The sequence below is a fragment of the Schistocerca gregaria genome, chromosome 8, assembly GCF_023897955.1.
Source record: "Schistocerca gregaria isolate iqSchGreg1 chromosome 8, iqSchGreg1.2, whole genome shotgun sequence".
NCBI classification, from domain to species: Eukaryota; Metazoa; Arthropoda; class Insecta; order Orthoptera; family Acrididae; genus Schistocerca; species Schistocerca gregaria.
This window is the reverse complement of record NC_064927.1, coordinates 455,558,373-455,581,150: the sequence shown is the minus strand read 5'-3', so window position 1 is coordinate 455,581,150 and position 22,778 is coordinate 455,558,373. Positions and strand designations below refer to the sequence as shown.

At 38.8% G+C, this 22,778-nt stretch overlaps 2 protein-coding genes across 2 annotated transcripts in view; one reads left to right on the top strand and one right to left on the bottom strand.

The window, feature by feature from the left end:
- Positions 1–22,778, top strand: part of LOC126284937 (HIV Tat-specific factor 1 homolog) — a 521,685-nt gene that overhangs the window by 33,721 nt on the left and 465,186 nt on the right. The window lies entirely within an intron of this gene.
- The window catches only part of LOC126284941 (lithostathine-1-like), a 74,551-nt gene continuing 60,448 nt past the window's right edge, over positions 8,676–22,778 (bottom strand). The window contains exons 2-3 of the mRNA XM_049984204.1: positions 12,819–13,034; positions 8,676–11,674 (exon numbers count right to left, since the gene is read on the bottom strand). Of these exons, the coding sequence (XP_049840161.1) occupies positions 11,226–11,674; positions 12,819–13,034 (665 nt within the window). The 3' untranslated portion in view covers positions 8,676–11,225. The remainder of the gene's footprint in view (positions 11,675–12,818; positions 13,035–22,778) is intronic.

The window sequence follows — 22,778 nt, the reverse complement described above, 5'->3', positions numbered from 1 at the left end:
GAAAGACTGTTAGCAGGGTGTGGTTGCCAGCAATAAACTTCAGTTTTAAGTAATTTATTCACTGAAGAAAGAACATTGCTAGACACATTTTAGAACAACACATACATATGAGCTCAAGATACAGAACAAGCCAAAGATAATTCATGACCAAAGGTGAATATACAGCAAACAAATAATTAGGAACATAATATAGAACTGCTGTTCTTTCACTCTGTCTCAACTCTGTGTAATGCTAGTCTACAACCTAACATTTTCCCAATCCTTGTGTCAATGTTTTAATTTTTTATTTGCACAATGATTTTGTAAAAATGTCAGTTAATTTATTTTCTGTGACAATGTATGTAACATCTATTTTCATTTTCAAACATCAAGTCTTTGACAAATGCATGCGATATGTGTTTTAGTCTTTTATATTCCCATTAACAAAGACAGACAATACAAGAATGACTGTCTTTGTAAATTACAAGTTTTTCATTTTTCAAAATTTTTAGGCCATGAAACAGCTTAAACCACAAATGTTCTGTAGCACAAGTTTCAAGCGATAAGACATTTTGCAGTATTGCAAAACTATTATTTTTCAAATAAGTTTTCTGGCTCAAAATTATTCCATTCTCTTTGATTCATTAAATGCACCACAGTCTCACAGAAGACTGTTGAGAGTCTTAATTTACTGAATTTGCAGCTTTTATTACAGTTGGCTATTTTGTATCCAAATAAAACACAGTTGTGACATTTAAAACAACTATTTTTGTGCAGCTGAGCTGTACTTCTCAGTTTTGCTGAAATTCACTAATTTCTTTTCCTGTTGAATTCTCCCATGACTGAAACTTTTCGTGGATGCATGTGTGTGGCCCTGAGTCTACAGCAGGTTTCTTCTTAGGCTTTGCCTGCTTACTTTGATGATCTATGAGGCTTACCTTCAGACTTTCCGTTGATAATATCTCAATTGCTGTTACTATGTTATCATATTTCTTTGGTATTGTTAACGAAGATTATATACAGCAACAGTTTCCTTAACTGCTAAACCTGTTGACTGAAGATCATACATCAAGTTGTCAAATTTTAAGGACTTCTCACCCATTCTCGTTTTTGTCATAATGAACTTCAATCACACTAATTGTTTATGAGTAAATAACTGACTAGCGATACTTCTTTCTTCAACTACATTGCACAAGTTTTTCTACGTTAAAAAAGCACTGCTGCTGTCTGTCATGTATACCTGGTGGCTGTTTACAATTTTTTCTAGTATTTTTGGATGCCTCTTTTTATCATCTTTCATGAGATTTTTGAGTTTCTTGCCTTCCTCAGTTCATTTCATTTCGATGTCACTGTCTGAAATCTTCACTAATTCTGTGTATTTTTCTGCAGTGGGATGCAACAGACTAGATCATTGAGCTTACCTTGCATTCAAAATTCCCAGTTTCTGAAATTGTTTCCATAGAAAAGTGGAACTCATTATTTGCTTTCATGTTCTTCTTATATCTTGATGTTCCAAGATGATGAACCAGTAATACAAAAACGCTTGTGCAGCAGTTTTATTTTAAACTTTGAATTATTGACTTTCTGTGTTTGGGCCAAGAACCTATTGAAGAAAAGCTGATAGCAGAGCTTGTCTGCAAACACGAAACTATACTCCTTGCTGAGTGAGCTATTTTCTGTGCCTGATTAAAACCCAGTATTTGTTGTGTTAGGCTGTTGATAAATTTGGTGGTACGTTATGGAGAGGAGATAAATAGTTGCATATTTTTTGTCTTGTCAGTCTCCTTTCTTACAAAATTAAATAATTATCACAGCATTCCAGTTTTGAAGAACTGCCTTTCTGTGGAGACGTTCTGCAAATAATTTTATAAGTTCCTTTTGCATTGTTTCTCCTCCAGTTTTTTAAATAATTTCTTTTGAAACCCCATCACTGAACATCACTAGTGTTATCCCTTTCTTCATTCCCTGAATGGCTTTTACTCATCACCTGGCGTTATTGTGGAAACTCATTATTTTAAGTATTATCTACATGTGTTTCTAATTTGTGTCTTCATGTATGCAGAAACTGAAATAGCTCTGTAGAAGTGCTTGTACAATTTTCATTGTAAATTGTACTAATGTAGAGCCTCCGTTATTTCCAGTGCCATCCCAAAAATGCCCGCAGAAATATTGTTGTTCATGTTTCTGTTACCAGATTTTGATTGTATGTTATTACACCCACTCCAAGACATTTACAAACATTTTTGTTTAATCCAATATGTCCTATCATGTTCCTATTACCATTTGTGTTAAAGTATATCCTTAACTATATAGCTGCATTGTTCCATTTAATATTTTCATTTCTTTTGCTTTCTCTGTTCCTCAGACTTCTTTTCTTGTTTGCAAAACTACCTCAGACGAATAATTTCACATTTTTATCTTTGTCGATATAACATTCGTTTTATAAGATGCTACATTTATTACTTAAATTAATCTGGTAAACCTTGTTTTCAAATAAAATCTCATAACGTACATTTCTGCTTTTAAGTAAAATCTTATACTGTACGTTTCTGCGTTCCTACCTGATGAGTCTGTTTCTTTTTAACTTCACATTTATTGGTGCTCTACATGTTATGAGTCTATGATCACTTGAAATTTTAATGTTGTTTAGGGCCATCAAATGTTGTTCAGTTTTGTTGTTGTTTCAAAGGAAAACTCATTCAAGGAAACTAAAAAATTATGGTACAGAATTCTGTGTTATATTTTACAATTTCTTTATTGTTTGATTGAATATGGTCATTTCAATTTTAGTGCCATTTGATCCTCGTCAAGTCAATTTCCTAATTATTTTTTTCTGGAATAATTTGTTGAGGATAAACATGTTGTACTCATTAAATTCTACTAATATATCACCTCTGTTCCTAAAGGCTACACTGAAGAATTGTTCTTTAGTTTTTGTCCCTTATAGTGCGATTGTCTGTCATTTGTTAGTTTCTTTAACTCTTCTTAGCAGTCCTCTGCCTCCTCATCAGAGAGTGAGCATACTTGTGCATTCTGTCTGAGACTCCTTCAATACCTGTAATATCATTTTTAATTTTTTATTTTCAGTAAAGCCTGTTCTGTTCCTCTGTAGTGAAACAAAGTTTCTGATTTTAATTCTGTTTGGTCTTAATTTCTTACTGCACTTCTGATTACTGTAATGTCTCTCATTCTGTAAATTTTTAGTGCTCTACCAATTTCACTTGACTATTTTCTGATCCTAAAGTTCTCCAGTTCACTGTTTCAAAAAAAGAGGAGGCAATTTGGTGGCCAAGATCAATGTTATTTTCTTCTTCTTTTGTTAAGTTCTATGCACGTGACAAAGTAGCTGAGCATGCCCCACAATCTGAAGTCAATGCCTAAGTTCCCTCAGCCCCTTACTCCCCGTATTATTTCACCTCAGCCAGAATACAGACATTCGAGAACTCGCACATTGCACTAGGCCGTCTGTCATCCCTAACTTTGTACACTATCTTACCAGATCCCGAAAGAATATGGCGAGAAACAAGTTCAGTGTTCAACGCTGGCAGAGCACTGCTCGCAGCCAAGACCTGCATACTTCTGTACACTATTAACAGGCTCTTCCTTTGTGGTGGTAAGCATGTACTACCATTGAATGCTTTGTGTTTAGTGTGTATCCACTTTCCGATATTATTTGGATTTATCATTCTCAGCTTTCATTGTTAACCACTCCATTCAGCAGGTATGTCTCTATAGGATGTGTGGTTGTAGTAGTATACTTGTTCCAGGGGGCCTGCTCTTTCCATACTTTTGTTACAACTTCCATTATATTAGCAGATGGATAGTAAGAAATACAGTGAAACCTCTTTATAACGTTCCTCCATACAATGTTTTCCTCTATGTTACGTCTGTTTTTTTGGTCCCGACTAAAAGCCCATATAAACAATGTTAAATTTTCCTCTTTACTGTGTTTCCTCTATATTATAATTTCCTCCATGTAATGCTCATATTTTTGGCACCCTGGTCAATTATTTACCTCTTTATAATGTTTAAGTTAGAAGAGGTTTCTATTATTAAAAAAGTGGAGGTACCACCTGGTGTGAGCCGCATGGAGCTAGCAAAGCAATTTGAACTGGCCTCTTCAACACTATTATGAAAAACAGATTGTTGATAATGGAAGGGTTTGAGAACTGTGGAAATTCGAAACATATTCTTTTGAAACCATCGACTTACAACAAAATGGGTTTCAGCAAGCATGTCCTGTAAATGTTCCTATAAATAGAACTATTTTGAAGGAGAAGGAGCTTCAAATATCACTGCAGTTAGGAATGGACACTTTTAAACTGTCCAGTGGATGGATTGATAAATTTCGACAGCGTCATGGTGTTGTATACAAAGCGGAATGTGGAGAAAGTAAAAGTGTGGATGAACCAACTGTAGCTCAGTGGATGCAGACTCTCCCTAATCTGATACATGGCTATAAACTGCGTGACATTTATAACGCTGACGAAACTGGCATGTTTTTCAATTTAATGCCGGATAAGACATGGGGGTAAGAAGAGCAAGGAACGTCTTACTGTTTTGTTGTGTACAAACGCCGATGGCAGTGAAAAACTGAAACCTTCAGTTATTGGGAAGCCAAAAAATCCGAGGTACTTCTAAAACATTTCCACGTTTCCATGCAAATATACAAACAATGCCAAGGCATGGATGACAAGTGATATATTTTTACATTTTCTCTGAGAATTTGATGCCAAAATGGGGAGTGCTGTAAGAAAAGTGCTGCTGTGTGTGGATAGATGTGAGGCACATCCACCTGACGTATCCTTTCTGAGAAAAGTGAAAGTAATTTTCCTGCCACCCAACTGCACCAGCCATTTGCAACCTTTGGACTTGGAAATAATACACACCCTTAAGGTTAATATAGGACAACCCTTGTAAAAAAAGGCCTTGAATTTGATGGGCAAAAGAAAACCGGAAAGCCAGCCAGCCTTACTCACAACTAAAGCTGAATGTTTTACAGGCAATGAATTTAATTATGTGCTCGTGGAGGGAAGTGAGTGCTGAAACTGTTAAAAACTATTTCACAAAAGCGGGATTCTGTGAGAATGAGATGGCAGCTCCTGTGGAAGATGTTGCAAGTGATTTGTAAGAGTTTCAGGAATTAATAGGCAGTGATTCTGTCACTTTTGAGGACTTTGTGGCTGTGGATGACAATGTGGTAACCACCGCAGTACAAGGTATTGAGGAGCTGACTGCAGAGAGAAGCTTGGAGAATAATAGTGGTAGTGAAAGTGACAATGACAAGGAAGACGACCCTGTGCCCTCATATACTAAGGCAGCTGAAGCCTTTGAAACATTCAGGAGATAAATGGACCTTAGACTTGAGGACAGAACAGTAGTTCAACTTGTTCATTTGGAGCAAGAAATGATTACCATAGAGTCTAGGAGAAATAGAAAACAAACATGCTTGCTTGAATATTTTAAAAAAATCATAGGTATGTGATTTTCAGATTGCATAGGTTCCTAGAGTTTTGTGCAAATCTAAGTTCAATTTCATAATTTAATTATTAAAGTAATTTTTTGGAACTAGTTCTTTTTTAATCTGTACCATTTACTGTTTTATGTAATATGTTTAGTATATCATAAACAAAATTTGGATCATACTCTATAATTGAGTCAACTGAAGAACGGGATACCACCTGTCAGCTTTGGACAATGATGTCGTATCTTAAGAATCTGTTATAACTTTTTACAGTACAAACTAATCATTTGATGCATTGATCATTTGCAATGAATATCATATTACAGTGTGGCACCATTTGTCAAAGCTGATTAGTGGTACCCCAATCTTCAGTAATGCCCTATAATTATTATTTGGAAACCTTCCTCTTTATAGTGTTTTCCTCTATACAGTGTTCAGAATTTGTGGTCCCTTGAAAAACGTTATAGAGAGGTTTCACTGTATGTACTTAAACAAATTGGGGAGAAAAGAGATTTATTGCACTGCTTATCAAAAATGAAGGATAGGTTTTTAGAACACATCCAAATCCATCAAAGAGGAGATACATTTGTAATGAAGGGGGATTGGAGGGGGGGGGGGGTGAGGTGTATAAATTGTTGGTTGATGTGCAGTTCCCAACTAGTATAGAGCTGCAGTAGTAATGCAGAAATGAAGATACTTATACTGGATAGACCAGCACAGAGAGATGTGTCAAACCAGTCTTTGGGCTAATGAGTATTACAACAACAAGACTTCCTTTGTTTTACTCTGTATACAAGTGAGGACATTTTCTTCCTCCAAAATAACTTACCAAAACATTTAAAATAGAAAGAAACTTCCACATGGGAAAAATATATTAAAAACAAAGATTCCAAGATTTACCAAGCGGGAAAGCGCCGGTAGACAGGCACAATAAAATAAAACACAAACACACACACAAAATTTCTAGCTTTCGCAACCAACGGTTGCTTCTTCAGGAAAGAGGGAAGGGGAGGGAAAGACGAAAGGATGTGGGTTTTAAGGGAGAGGTTAAGGAGTCATTCCAATCCCGGGAGCGAAAAGACTCACCTTAGGGGGGAAAAAAGGATAGGTATATACTCGCACGCGCGTACACACACACACACACACACACACACACACACACACACACACACACACACACACACACACATCCATCCATACATATACCTATGGTGTGAAGTAAATTACGTATTATTGAGTATATGTATGGATGGATATGTGTGTGTGTGTGTGTGTGTGTGTGTGTGTGTGTGTGTGTGTGTGTGTGTGTGTGTGTGTGTGCGCGCGCGAGTATATACCTATCCCCCCCCCCCCCCCCTCCCCTCAAGGTAAGTCTTTCTGCTCCCAGGATTGGAATGACTCCTTACCCTCTCCCTTAAAACCCACATCCTTTCATCTTTCCGTCTCCTTCCCTCTTTCCTGAAGAAGCAACCATTGGTTGCGAAAGTTACCAAAACATTTGAAATACGTGAGTAATTGATAGTTTGTTTTGACATATACAGGTACAGTGGTCAAAACATTCCAATAGACAAGATATTGTGTTAGGAACAGTTTGGCATGCAAATTGTGCAATATCTGTAGCAACAGTGTAACTGATGAGTAAGAAATTATGTTTTTTATTTCTGGAAATTGACAAATGTTGGTGTTCGTGTTCAGTTTGGCATGAGTCCTAGCTGCATGGTTTACTTAGATCCATGATGTACACTTCCATTGGTAGAATAATAATTCCATGTGGTTTAACAGTGTGGTACAAATCTTTAAATTGGACATGACCTCTGTAAAATGCCTGCTTGTCCCTAATGTACCCAAGTAACACTACTGGGGAAAGGGGACCTACAGTTTAATGTGGAATCCCAACCATTTGTCATTTACATGAGTGTTCACATTGTTTAGGCGTGAAGGCTGAGTTAAAGCAGACAGAAATATTCTCTGGTCTGACTGAGATTCGATCCCATGACTGTTAAATTTCCAGGTACACACATTACCACTAGATCACCAGGTCCAACATTGATTGGGTGGAAGGTTATCCAACAGGGTCTGAAAGTGTAACTTCACATTTGTGGGTTTATTTTTGAGCAACAGAAAGTATTTGAAGATCAAATCAAGTCGTCATCCAGGAGCAACTGCTATCAGAGATAATTAATTGTTACTTTTTGCTCACAGCATAATGTGACTGTAAGAATGCGTTTCATCTGCATTGAGCCTTGCAATCAGTAATAGGAGGTAGAATGGCTAATCAAATGTTGACAGCTGTCAGTATGAATGTAACCTTTATTAAAATGATCACCAGCTGTTCTAGATATGTGATTACATTTAGGGTATTGTCAAGCAATCAACTATCCAGCTCTTTACGCCAGTATGTGACACAGAAAAGCTACCCTTTTTAAAAAGAGTTGCCCTTCATTAGGGAACTCCTGTGACCACCAACTACCACATTTTGCAACCCATTGGCCAGTGCCTGGAGGAATTTCACATAGGTGGAGTTGCCATGGTGGTCCCCTATTTTAAATGAGACAACCACAGCATCCATGAACCGAATTCAAGCCATAGTGCCTAACACAGCCTGTGAATGACAGTTGGCCAGACATACTCATTGTCAAGCTCAGGTCCAACTGTGCCATAGATAATGAATTTAGGTAATTCACTTCCCAGACCTAAATCAACAACATGGCTTCACATGTTCTTAGCCTGCTAAGCACAAAGCCCATCTCCTGATACTCCCAGAGGTTCAGAAGTGGGATGAAGCTCTCCTCACCCTCCCGATTTCCCGCCTCTTGTGGCAATTGTCTGCCTCAAACTTGTCCAGCACAAAGAAGTGTCAGTCCCCCTGCATTTGTGAGATTTCGGACAAGGGTCATAAGCAAAGCAACTGAGCATCAGTCTGCTGCCCCAGGCCTTGTGGTCCAGAGCCATTTATTTGGTCATAAATAGACAGCCTTATTCATCATCCTGTCCTCCAATGTGAGAAGTTACGTTGTTGGGAAGTGGTTATTGATGTAAATGAATATTTTGTTGAGTTTGACAAAACCTTTTTTCTGGTGGGATGGGAAAAAAATGAAATTCTCTGGACCAAATATGTAGCTATGGATATACTTCTCTTTCCATACTTTGATGCACACCCTCACACCATTCTTATGAAGGCTGCATTCATATGCAATGTTAGGATAAAAAATGGCCAGCAACTTCTCATATGTTCATAACAATAGTATATTATATTTTATCTTCTTTTTGTTTTATTCATGTTATCGGGGTAGAATTGTCTCTGTGTCTGCCAGTAGAATTAATATCCCTATTTAGTAGTGTTTTTGAATACATTTCTTACCAGGCTTCTCATTGTTTCCCAAGAATTAGCACTCCCAGTGAAAAACAGGTTGTATTGTAGAAACACTGCATCTTCAGTTGTGCCACATTTAACTTGCCGACATATCACTTTTGTGTTCATCAACAGAAATGTGTCATTTAGCATGGGTTTATTAACAACATTTAAATGAAGTCTGATACAGTAACTGTACCCATGGTTCCTCTTAACTGTAATTCTTTATGCAATGCACACATGATTTCTATAACAGGATAAAAGCAATGTATTCTTTTCTCATAAGTATTCTCATTTAATAACTAAAATGTGTACAAATGAGACATTAAAATTTATTTGTATAAAAACTTTGTGGTCCGATGTTACATATATTCTAATAATAAGTTCAGTGACACTTTAGGGATACATGTTTTTTTATTCCTCTTTTTGTTTTTCTTGAAATGTTACTACATTAAATAAATTTTATAGAAAATACTATAGCAATGGCAGTGATTGTTAAGTAATACTGAATAAAAACATTACTGTTCTGATATTTTATATTAACATTTAAGAATATTTTGTTCTGGACTGAAACACCAAAAATGACTTAGTCATAGTTGATGTTCCGTAACTTAAAAATATTGTACCTTGTAGTACTGCTATTTACTTTGCCTTTGCAAATTGTCAGTGAATCACCATCATTCCAAGTAGCAAAATAGTAGTATTGTTTTAACATGTGATTTGTTTCAGTCTTATATCTGTGATGAAACTGATGCATATGCATATTTTAATGTGTTTTTGTGTAATGAAATGTGACTGAATTATCTTCTTTTGGCCCTATGTATTATATGGTTTCAATATTAATTTCGTTGTCTGTGACTGGGCAGTGATTGTTTCATTAATACTGTTGACAGAGTGCTTTGCAAGCACTGAATGGATACGTGGCAAATTCTATAACAGTTAACAGTAATGACATTCTCTGTTGACATATTTATCTGTCACATTGTTATAATTCTACAAATAAAATAAATCTTGAAAATGTTAGATGTATTAAATTCGTACTTGTAAGCTGTACACACACACACACACACACACACACACACACAGAGAGAGAGAGAGAGAGAGAGAGAGAGAGAGAGAGATTTAAAGAACAATATAAAATGCAAAATATATAACAGCTTCATATGAAAATATTTATCAGCCTCCTTTATTATGTGCTGGTTATAAACACCCTTGCTGAAGTTCTGAGAGCAAATATGCACTTATAGAATGTTTGTAACTTTCTTAAAAGTGTATTAGCATTTTTATTTGCCATCTATATATTTAAAAGTGTGATTTCATATAATTTAACTGTGTACGTCTCATTTGTTCTTATCACTGTAGAGTGAAAGGGATTTTGTTACAAGCTTACTAGTATATGACTTAAGAAAAGTGGAGAAATTGATTACTTGGATTTCAAACTCCATTTAAATATTTTATTATACTGAATGCTGTTTATATATAATTGCTGAATGAGTATTGTTATTCCTTCGAATATTTAGTATTAATGTATCTCAAATATAATACTCTGCAAATGTGTATCATCATTTGTCTTGAAAAAGTATCTCATTTCCTGTGTCAGCAATTTTGCATTGGATGTTGAACTTTGAACAAGGTAATTTTCTTCATATGATATGTCGTGATCCTCCTCCATTGTACTGACCACTACTAATTTTGAATATTTTACATGGCAATTAGCCAACAACAATACTAAGCTGAGGTTTTTTGTCATGAAATTTCAAATCCCAGTAGATCTTTTTATGGCGTTAAAAACAGTTATCTGTATCATCCACTTAAAGTTCACTGAAACCAAATGAGATAGATAATTTTGTTAATCAAATTAGAAGTTCTCTCCTACAATATTTATTTGCTCGATAGGAACTTTGCACTGCATATTAGTGATGAGGATGAGTAGTTAGAGATTATACATCATTTTCAAAAAGGGTTGACTTTGATGATAGACGCAAATGTCTTCTCGTGGGCTATTAAATATTTTTTTGCAAGTCTGTACACAGTAAATGGCTTAAAATGCCAGTAATCTTACAGATAATTACGTTGTGGCTGTGGACATCTCAGCCGTACGACCCATCGAGCAAGTTTGCTTAATTCTCATTAGTTTGCACACTTGCTTTGTATCATTCAAAGTTTTCTCATGCCTCAAGAAAGGGTAAGGCACGTGAAATATAGTGGTGTATTGATGCCCCTCTTGACTAGCACGAGCCACTGACTAGAGTAGGTCACCACATAGCACAGTCTGTCAATGACACTGGAGCAGGTCGGCCATTTAGCGCACAGTTACCGGTGTCCACTGTCGAACTAACCAGCGGACTGTAGCTGTGATGACACGTGCAGACTGCTACCCTGTGCCGTATAACTGTGGAAGCAGCACTGCCGCCCTTTAGGCAGTCCCAGCTACAGGTTGTTGTCGAGTAGTGGCCTCACGGGGACAGGGGAGAGGGTAGTCGCCGTCTTGCGCCTCCAGCTCTGCCTCCCCTGGTAGCGACCGCGGCCGCGCCCTTGGCCCCGCCCCTGCCCCCTGCCTCTTCCGCGACCTCTCCCTCTACCCCTCCCTCGTCCCCTGCCGAACGGTTTGTCGGTGTCAGGAACTACTGTTGCTATCGGCTGAGGTGGCTTGATTTTCTTCAGCGGCGTTTCACAAATGTAGTGCTTCCGTGCGTAGCAGTTGCGTGTGCCCCATTTGTAGAACATGGTGGGATCGAGAACTATGCAGTGCCACCGATGATTTTCTCCGGGGCGTCGTCTGGAGAAGCCGTGGTATACCACACGCTGCCCAGTTGCACCCCATATCCACATGCGTGACTCCCAGTCGTAAATACCTCCTATCCAGCGTTCCAGGCGTGCTGAAACATTTACATACAGTAATTTACTAAATACCAAATTTTTTCACTTTTCTTAATGTAAGAGAAATTGCAGCATTACAGCTTGAGAAAAGTTGGTCTGAAGACATCTAAGATTATGACTTAGTTCCTCACGCACAATTTATAAACTAGAGAAACTGTAGTCTTACTAAATAAATATATCCTAATTTTCTTAGCTCATTTGCTTCTGTTTCTGCTGCAAAGATGAAGCTATTTCTTTGTGAGGCATATTATCTATTCAAATGGGGCTGGAATTTGTAACTGATGAGGTTGCCAGATGTACTGACTTTATGAGGGACAAGTTATTGCGTTACTGGATTGCTGTCCTGAGTATGGAACCTTGTTTTGATAAAGAGTTGTTTATTTTTATATTATATCTGTGTCTTTACATTAGTAAGTGTGGTAGATGATCATTCAGTTCCACAATAAAGACTACGCTGTCTTCTGGGCTATGTCTTCACTGTGGATATGTTGATGGGGATTTAAAGAAGTGTGTGTGTGTGTGTGTGTGTGTGTGTGTGTGTGTGTGTGTGTGTGTGTGTGTGTATATGGAAACATTCCACGTGGGAAAAATATATCTAAAAACATAAACAAAGATGATGTAACTTACCAAACGAAAGTGTTGGTATGTTGATAGACCCACAAATAAACACAAACACACACACAAAATTCAAGCTTTCGCAAGCCACAGTTGCTTCATCAGGAAAGAGGGAAGGAGAGGGAAAGACGAAAGGATGTGGGTTTTAAGGGAGAGGGTAAGGAGTCATTCCAATCCCGGGAGCGGAAAGACTTACCTTATGGGGAAAAAAGGACAGGTATACACTCGCGCACACACACACCTATCTATTCGCACATACACAGACACTAACAGACATTTGTAAAGGTGAGGAGTTTGGGCAGAGATGTCAGTCGAGGCGGAAGTACAGAGGCAAAGATGTTGCTCAATGACAGGTGAGGTATAAGCGGCGGAAACTTGAAATTAGCAGAGGTTGAGGCCTGGTGGTAACGGGAAGAGAGGATATACTTAAGGGCAAGGAACTTGTTCTGAATTCAAGTTAATAACTTAAAATGTAAAAATATGTTCAACCTTTTTTAAATGTTGTTTGGCAGTTACATATTTACTTACCAAGTTCAGTCCTGTTGAGGTAGGCTCGCATGTTGCGATCTTCCCACTTTTTCTCCAAGCGAGCTAGTTGGCTTCCCATGTCACGGCAGTTAAAATGGGCATCGTGCCAAGTTGCCATAAATCGACTCAAGTAGTAGCAACTGTTACCGTTGCGGACAAACATATCTGGGCAGACGTAGCGTCTTTGGCGAGATCCTGTCACTGAGGTGACTGATCCTGCACAACAAATAAACAAAACTATAAGTAAAAGCATTAGAAGGCATGACATCTACTCATTAAATTGTTTTAGAAATATTTCTTCATTTGATTACTGGGTTTTAATTTAAAATCGGATCTGCTGTTCGCCTCTGTTGAACTAATAAAAACTGGTACTTGTACAGGACTGCTATGTGGTCTAGATATGTATACATACACACTAACAGCAGGCCTATGCAGGTGTGATTAGAATAGGAATTGAACTTAGACAGGAATCACAAACAGTGACTAGTATTTACTAATACATATGAAATGCTTGCTGACAGATAATGTAATAATTATGCACTAATTGGCAGCCAAGAACTGGAAATATTGATGACTTTCATCTTTCTTCTTTGTTGGTAAATGCATTGCTTGATTTGTGACAGTATGCAGTGGTACTACATACTGATACCTCTGATGAAAAAAGCAGAACTGCAGATTTTGAGATAGGGTACAGTAGAACTTTATTTTTCACCAGTACATATGTTGTGTTTGCACTTTTAAAATTCACAGAAAGTGTTAAAATAACATTTTAAGAAATTTCAAAAATATCCCCCCCCCCCCCCCACACTTTTTTTTACAAGTCAAGTTCTGGATAAATGAAATTACTTACTGTGTTAACATTTAGGAGACTGGCTATTCAGAAGAATATAGGGCCTTGGAAACTGGCTGTTTATGCCCGTATTTAAAGAGTTACCGACACATATTTAACTGATGTATCTTCGTGATTAATACATATTAAAAAAAGACCATGCTTCAAGCTTTATTTTTCATATTTGCTTTAGTTCTTTGATAGAGTACAAATTTTAAAATAACTGTGACAGGAACCATAATTATCTATAAAAAAAAATGTGAGGTGAGTTATTGAACAATTTCTTCCTTTAAGCTTCCATATCATGATGTATTTGTAGCAGAATTACAGCACACTGCAAAACCTAATGAGTACACCCACAAAATTACGTCATTGCAATCTTATTGGCTCAGACAATCATGACAGCAGCTGTTATGTTCGTTAATGTTTCTTTTGAAATAATTCTAGAAATTGACAATACAAGGCAGCACCAATCAAGGGACAGGTAGCAAATGTCTGTAAATTGTTCTCATATGCAATGAGTGCAATTTTTGAATGATAAATGGCTCACGCGTGAAGAAAATTGTGGCTCGACCTATGCATTGAGCACAGTCTCTATAACAAAGTCGTGGCGTGAGCTACACTATGTGATCAAAAGTATCCGGACACCCCCAAAAACATACGTTTTTCATATTAGATGCATTGTGCTGCCACATACTGTCAGGTACTCCATATCAGTGACCTCAGTAGTCATTAGACATCGTGAGAGAGCAGAATGGGACGCTCTGCGGAACTCACGGATTTCGAATTTGGTCACGTGATTGGGTATCACTTGTGTCATATGTCTGCACAAAAGATTTCCACACTCCTAAACATCCCTAGGTCCAGTGTTTCCGATGTAATAGTGAAGTGGAAATGTGAAGGGACGCATGCAGCACAAAAGCATACAGGCCGACCTCCTCTGTTGACTGATAGAGACTGCCGACGGTTGAAAAGGGTTGTAATGTGTAATAAGCAGACATATATCCAGACCATCACACAGGAATTCCAAACTGCATCAGAATTCACTACAAATACTATGACAGTGAGTTGGGAGGTGAGAAAACTTGGATTTCATGGTCGAGCGGCTGCTCATAAGCCACACGCCGTGCCAGGAAATGCCAAATGACGCCTCGCTTGCTGTAAGGAGTGTAAACATTGGATGATTGAACAATGAAAAAAGGTTGTGTGTAGTGTCGGATCATGGTACACAATGTGGTGACCCGATAGCAGGGTGTGGGTATGGTGAATGCCCAGTGAACATTATCTGCCAGCTTCTGTAGTGGCAACAGTAAAATTCAGAGGCAGTGGTGTTATGGTGTGCTCATGTTTTTCATGGAGGGGGCTTGCACTCCTTGTTGTTTTACGTGGCACTATCACAGTGCAGGCCTGCATTGATATTTTAAGCACCTTCTTGCTTCCCACTATAGAAGGGCAATTCGAGAATGGCGATTGCATCTTACAACGTGATTGAGCACCTGTTAATAACGCACGGCCTGTGGCAGAGTGGTTAGACAACAACAACAACCCTCTAATGGACTGTCCTGCACAGAGTCCTGATGTGATCCTGCAGAACACTTTCAGGATGTTTTGGAATGCGGACTTCATGGTAGGCCTCACCGGCCGACGTCAGTACCTCTCCTCAATGCAGCACTCTGTGAATAATGGGCTGCCATTCCCCAAGAAACCTTCCAGTACCTTATTGAACGTATGCATGCGAGAGTGAAAGCTGTCATCAAGACTAATGGTAGGCCAACACTATATTGAATTCCAGCATTACCGATTGAGGGTGCCATGAACTTGTAAGTCATTTTGAGCCACGTGTCCGGTTACTTTTGATCACATAGTGTTTGCTCAGGCTTGGTCTACAAATTTTTGAAAGAATGAGGCTGAGCCCTGTACTCGGATGTGGTCCCCGTAACACAAAGTTGTGATGTGAGCTGTGCTCGCGTGTGGTTTGCAAAGTGTTAAAGGACTGAGAAATATTGCGTGAATACAGGTGATCTTTGCAGTGTCAGTAACAACTGCTTGTAATTTATTACTGTATTTATAAGTGGTTCTCAAGACAATCACTATTTGTTTATTGTAAGTCGTGAGCTGAAATTGTGTGTCATGTTGGTATTCTTACCCAAATACTTGCTTTACGAGGGCACTCTGCTAACAATAGTAGATCCAATGCCTGACAGATTGATTCAAGGCTTCACCTTACCGTAGTTTTCACCTTGTGCATTCCAAATCACACAGAGGCTTCCCCAGCATACTGTTAGCCTAGTACTCCAAATAGAATGAATAGAATTGGGATTGGCTTCTCTCTACAATACCTGTTCCACTGACAGTGCTATCCCTCAATATGCAGCAATGACCCCATTTAATTTGGAGATTAGAAGAGAGGAACTGACAGATTGAAGCTTTCTAAGTAGGGCCATGCTGTGTTCTGAAAGACTCTTTAAGAGTCTTACTCCCAGAAATTAAAGATCTCACTTACACACCTGATCTAGTGCTTGATCATAATCTGTGAAGGATCCTTACAGCATACATTCTGCTGCAGAGTACAAGATCCACTCTCCAGAATGACTTTTCTTGTCACATCCTTGTATATAGATGACAAGGAATCCTGTTGTCTCTTGCATGTGACATGTATATGTAAATATGTTTGGCACAAGGACAATGTCATCTTAACACAAATGCACTTCATATTGAGCTATTATGCAGTAATGGTACAGGGGCTGAAATTACAATTGTAAATAAATATTTTAAATAAATTTAATTACAGTCTGAATGGACTGTGTCATTTCTGAAGTACTGCATGATTCTGTACACAAGTAAACAGAAAATAACCTTAATTTTTTTGATTATACAGGGTGTACGTAAAGTGCGGAAACACATTCAATTAACCACGAGTGACCCGACAGACGTCAGTACGGTAATCGAGTTCTTGCCGTACCCGTCCCAGAATAGCATCGTCGACTGTGTCAGTCGCTTCCCGTATTCTCTCCCGGAGCTCTGCTACATCACGTGGTAGAGACGGCAGGTACACCAGATCTTTAATGTGTCCCCACATAAAAAAGTCACACACAGTGAGATCTGGTGATCGGGGAGGCCATTTTGTGAGACAGCTGTCCCCTTCTGTAGCCTTTTGTCGAACAGCTTTCTCCGCACCTGAATTCCCCACGTTTGCAACTAGCGCTGGGTATCGGCAAATTACCAAACTATGCTGTGGCAGTATAAGTGAAAAAAAAAAAACTATCAGGATTTCTCTTCAAAGTGACATATGTATGATATCTGTACAATGTTTTGTTCTTGTGCAATAAATAACTGAACGTGTTTCCAGACTTTATGTACACCCTGTGCATTCATGCACCTAAAAGTGTTTGGAACCACTCTAAAAATGTGTCGGCCATAGAAATACCTCATTGAACAATAAAAGAAAGTTATTTTTCATATTCCTTAAACAGAGAGTGCTCACCCAGGTAGGAGACTTCACAAAAGTGATACTGATGCTCTCACCCCCTCCACATACAGACAGTGTGCTACATTTTTAATTTCCTCAAGGATCCCCCATCCCTCCCTCTCCAGTGGGAAACTACTTTCCTACATTGATTTTCTACACAGACAGAACAAATTTTATAAGGAGGTTTAATATAAATTGTGTAAACTTAAAAAATATTCCTTTTATGAAATATGTTGATGAGAATAGTGCAAAACAAACAGTAAAACAAAATCTTTCTTTGTGGCTTCTCTATGCCTGTACCATTCGAAGATGCCAATCTCATCAACCCTTTGTTACAGCACTACACCCAGACTAAATAGGTAGCAAAGATCACTTTACATTTGTTTTCTTCTGGGTAAAAATCAACGCCGATGATTTTTTAATAAAATCGGAAATTAATGGAAAAAAAAGAAGTTATAAACAAAATTGTTCCAATACTTGTGACTGTGGATCTCCTCTACTGGAAGCTCTTTGCTTTCCATGTTTTGGGAGGAGGTAGTACGGACCAAAAAAAGAAAAAAAATGGTGTAGTAAACATCAGCTCTAAAGAGCTTACTGTATCTTAGGAGCTATGAGCACTTATTCATCTTTGCCGTTCTGAGGTGTACCTCCTGTACGAAACGGGTGCTCATAGCTTTACGGTAGCTGTTTTAGAGCCCATGTTTACGAGACAATGTTTTTCTTGTTTTGGCCCACTTCCACAATATGGAAAGCAAAGAGCTTGCAGTAGAAGATGCCCACCGTCAGAGGTATCAGAACAATTTTAGCTTATAACTTTCAACTCAGCGGTTTCCGGGTCGGAATCCCTTACCTCAAACTAATACATTTACCCACCTCTACCATCCTTGGAAGTTTCAATCATCATCTAGGACTCACCCTATGTATCTGCATCAGCAATGAAATACTATGGGTGAAAATACGGGCATCAGGCTAATAGGCGAGTGAAAGTTATCACCTGTATTGGATCGAAACTTTGACTGACATAAATAATCAATTACAAATATAAAATTCTCGCGAGTCTGCTGAAAAGACGCGAGATTTCGACGAGTCTTCAATCATCTCCGGCTGGTAACCAGAGATTTTTATACCAGTTCACCTAGCGGAGAGAGAATGGAATCAAAATCTGATTGCGTGTATAAGACTGGTAATTAGAACTGGATACCTCTGTCGTAATATTCAATATATTTCAAGTGTAGCGAAGGTAGCATAGTAGGCAGGCGGGCTGTGTTCCATTGACGGGGCGAGATATTTTCAAGGCCTAGATTTGGTGGCTGCTTAAGTGGTGCCTGTCATAACGTAGCTGGCGGACGATATTTTTAGGTGCGAGAGGTTTTGGGAGTTGCTTTCCCCCGTGAGCTGCTTTCGTAATACAAGAGGCTTCCTTTTTAAACTCAGTACTGTTTTAAAAGAAAAACACAGTACATTAAACAACTTTATGTTTACGCGAAAGCCAGGACATTAACGTACTTTTCAACTGAATTTCCGTCTGTATAAAGGCGCTTTCGCATCACATGACCAGCTTCTGAATCCATCCTCATAGAGATCTGCCGCCTGACTTTTTGTCAGTCTTGTACTGACGTGTTGATATCGTCATCATCCTTGTAGACCTGAGCGGCAGTGTGGTTCTATTATGTTCAATGAGTATTATTGGAACGGGTTTTATGGTGCAGTAAAACGATCTCTGTACTGATCGTACCACGCCCCTTGTTTTGAATTGCGCGGCGCAGAATTGTCTCAAGAATTGTCAGCATTGACTGTGCTACCGTGAGACAAAAAATTGACAAGCAAAGCACCTTGCCCGTCCCAAAACACAGTACACATGGGTTTTTTCGAGTTGAAGTTGTTTGCTGGAATTTCAGTTTCTTGGGGAATCAATGGACAGTTTTTTTTTTTTTTTTTTTCGGTGTTACGAGAGCAGCCAATATTGCGCAACAGTGGCAGTAAGTCTTAAAAACTTATTCACTTCGACTGAGTACCAGAGGAGAAAAAGGAAAGTTATTGCTCTGGTCAGACGATTGATTTTGTACAACTCAGCATTTTTGGAAACGCCCTACTTCAGATACTGTGAGCGTTATGTCACATTTTCATAAACAACACTTCTTGCAACGTGAGATAATTATAAAAATCGTGTAGCACCTATCATCTCTAATAATTTTTATCGCCTTTTCCTCAGTGTCATATGTAATTACGGATGGTCGCCCACTTCGTTTCTCATAGTACACATTTGTTTGACTATCTTTAAATGCTCTACAGTGGTCATCAAAGTGCAGCCCGCAGGCCGCATGTGGCCAGATTTTATCAGTCGAGTGGCCATCTACTCTCAGCCGTATTTTATAATAAAATGCGTCCAGCAACTAACAGCCGAATCCAAAAACGTCAGATAGCTTTAAGAATTTCTTAAGAGTATAGTTATCCTTTTCATTAACAAAGAAAAATACTTACAGAGAAGTAATATTTAAAGATGTGCTTGGCGTTGGTGAATTCAACCATTAGCTAAGTAAAGTAGTCCGCAGGGTTATAAGGGTTATAAGCAGATTCAGAAGGATGTAGGTTGCAGTAGGTACTGGGAGATGAAGCTTGCACAGGATAGAGTAGCATGGAGAGCTGCATCAAACCAGTCTCAGGACTGAAGACCACAACAACAACAACAACAAGTATAAGAAGGGGGGGGGGGATGTTTTATTGTTTGTCTTCCGGTACTGACATTCATGGGCGCGCGTGATACGTACGGAACTGCTACTGTGGTATACTTATTTTTTGCAAGGAATATGACATGCAAAACATTTTATAATGAAATAACACAGTTTCACAGACTTTATTTGTCTGATACAGATATGATTTTATGTATTTACACTGAAGTGGCGAGTGAAAATTTGTATCAAGGTCAGGAGTCGAATCGGGGTCTCCTGCTTACTGGGCAGGCGCGTTAGCCACTAAGCCACCTTGGCACATTGGTTTACACAGTTGCACGAATTACCTTGGCGCGCCTACTTACTCAGTACACATTCTCACTGCCACCCCAGTTTACTTCTCATTGCATTACGCATTTAAATTCAAATACAATTACTGTAATTAATCCTCAAGCTCTCCTCCATTTAGCCTGAAGTGGTTTGAAGAGAGACAACACAGTATTTTGATTAATGCGCACAGTCTTTTGTCTGTGACAGAGATTACAAACGAAGCAAAGCAAGGGCATTTTTCCATAAGTTTTACACGAGGCTGTTGAGCCAACTAAAGTTATGGGCGCATTCCGTGTAATACCAGTGCATACAACTGACTTCTTTTGTTTTAAAGAACATAGTTGTCAATGCAGGTACATAACATCTCCAAATGTAGTATGAGCAAAGTGTCTCGTACTGATCCATCATAAATAGCTACATAAATAATTCTGTCCCAGTGTTCGAAAGAGAAAAATCCATATACTATGACGTACTTAATTTTGAGGGACCAGCCATTTTTATTACTTCCAAAACAGAAAGACCCGTTGACGATGTTGCCATTTCTGCAGCAACAGCACAAGGAGTTTTACAGTAAACGTTACAACATCTTATCCAAAGAATGAAGTTGTTTAATAAACAGTAGTCGATTATTAACCTTTTTAAAATTTAGTTTGTTAAAAACGAATAACAAAAGATTTAAAATATATGTGAAATGGTTTTTGTTGAATATAGTTGAACTAGTTAAAATATTTCTGCTTTCTGTTTGTACTTGTATTATCGCAAATAAAACGTAGTGCCACTGTTTTAATGGCCCTTGGAACAAATACTTTGTTATTGGCACTTAGAACCAGTCACTTTCCTGGTGTGGCACTTTGAACATTCTTAATAAATTATATCTTTTCTAATTTGTCCAACTATTTTTTGTTGTGATGAGGTGGACAGTGTAAACCTGTGGTATCAGGATACCTTCTCAACATTTGTATACAAATTAGTTCTACACAGGAAGAGATATGTTGTTTTATTCTCCTGGCATGCGAGATTTCGCACGTAGAACGTATTCTACTTCCAGTCATCAATTAACAATAAGATGGGTACATACGCGGCCCGTTGTACCGCCCCACAATGTCAGCAGTGGCTTTGAGCAGAAAAGTTAGACGACCGCTGCTCTGCATCATTTTCTAACCACTCCTGTGCTAATAGCGTTTGTCCCGTGCACTTCACTAATCTGCCGAGAAATTTCGCCAGGTTTCAGGCCTCCTGCGTTTAAGAAACAAATAACGCCGCGGAGTTCGGCATGTTTAGTCGTTGACCTATTTTAAAAACGTATATATAAACTTTCATGAAAAGCAACCTTAATAGCGTTTGTGGATAGTCGAGAGTTGAATGTAGTTTGCGATCATGCGCAGTACGGCGACTGCAAAGCTCCAACGGCCATGTTTCAAAACTATTTACTTAAAATCACGCCTCGCAGTTTTTAAAATTGGAGTGATTCTAAGCATTGGCACTATGTTTACATGGGTTCACATATCGTGAACCGATATCTCAATGCCATTTCTGGTTGGTCATGAAAACATTCCAATATCTATTTTTTAAATACGCATTTGAGCTTTCACAATGAGTTTTCACATGGAGCAGACGACTAGAAAGGCGTGTACCGTGTAAACGCTCTTCCGTAGTTGGGCCGTCTGTCGCGTGGAGCGCTGCAGTGGACGACTTTCTTGTTCCTGTTGCAAGCCCCGTGTGAAACGGGCTTTAGAGTAACCGAGTTATGAAAACATGACTAATATTTATTGAATTAAATTTATTTTATTACCTTCCTATATTGTTTCCCTAATGAAATTTTCACTCTGCAGCGGAGTGTGCGCTGATATGAAACTTCTTGGCAGATTCAAACTATACGCGCCGGACCGAGATTCGAACTCAGGACCGTTGCCTTTTGCGGACAAGTGCTCGACCGATTGAGCTACGCAAGCACAACTCGCGACCCGTCCTTACAGCTTTACCTTCCAGACTTCACAGAAGCTCTCCTGTGAATCTTGCAGAACTAACACCCCTGGAAGAAAGGGTGCTGCGGAGACATGGCTTAGCCACTGCCTGGGGGATGTTTCGAGAATGAAATTTTCACTCTGCAGCGGAGTGTGCGCTGATATGAAGTTTGGAAGGTAGGAGGCGAGGTACTGGCAGAAGTAAAGCTGTAAGGATGGGTCGTGAGTCATGCTTGGATAGCACAGTCAGTAGAACACTTGCCCACAAAGGGCAAAGGTCCCGAATTCGAGTCTCGGTCCAGCACATAATTTTAATCTGCCATGTAGTTTCCTACATTGTTTTCAGCCGTTCTATTATAACGCCATATATTGCGTTAGTATTTTCTAATATTTCACTATAATGCTTCACCAATATATGTCAACAGAACATGGAGCAATTGAAGTTGGTATACTGTAGCTGCGGTATTTTATACATCGTACAATCATCGTGGTTGTCATCATGGAAAGAGCAATTTGCTCGTGCGCCTTTCACTGAGCTATCGCCAAACCGGTTGCTTTAGCGTTGTCTAGAAGGGGAGAGGCGTCTTATAATTTTTGTAAGCTTAACGGGGCCCCTAACCAGTCAATAATATTGACGATATATTTCGGGTGCGCAAAAATATTAACCGTCTCAGATTGAGAGGTCGCGCATTAATATTG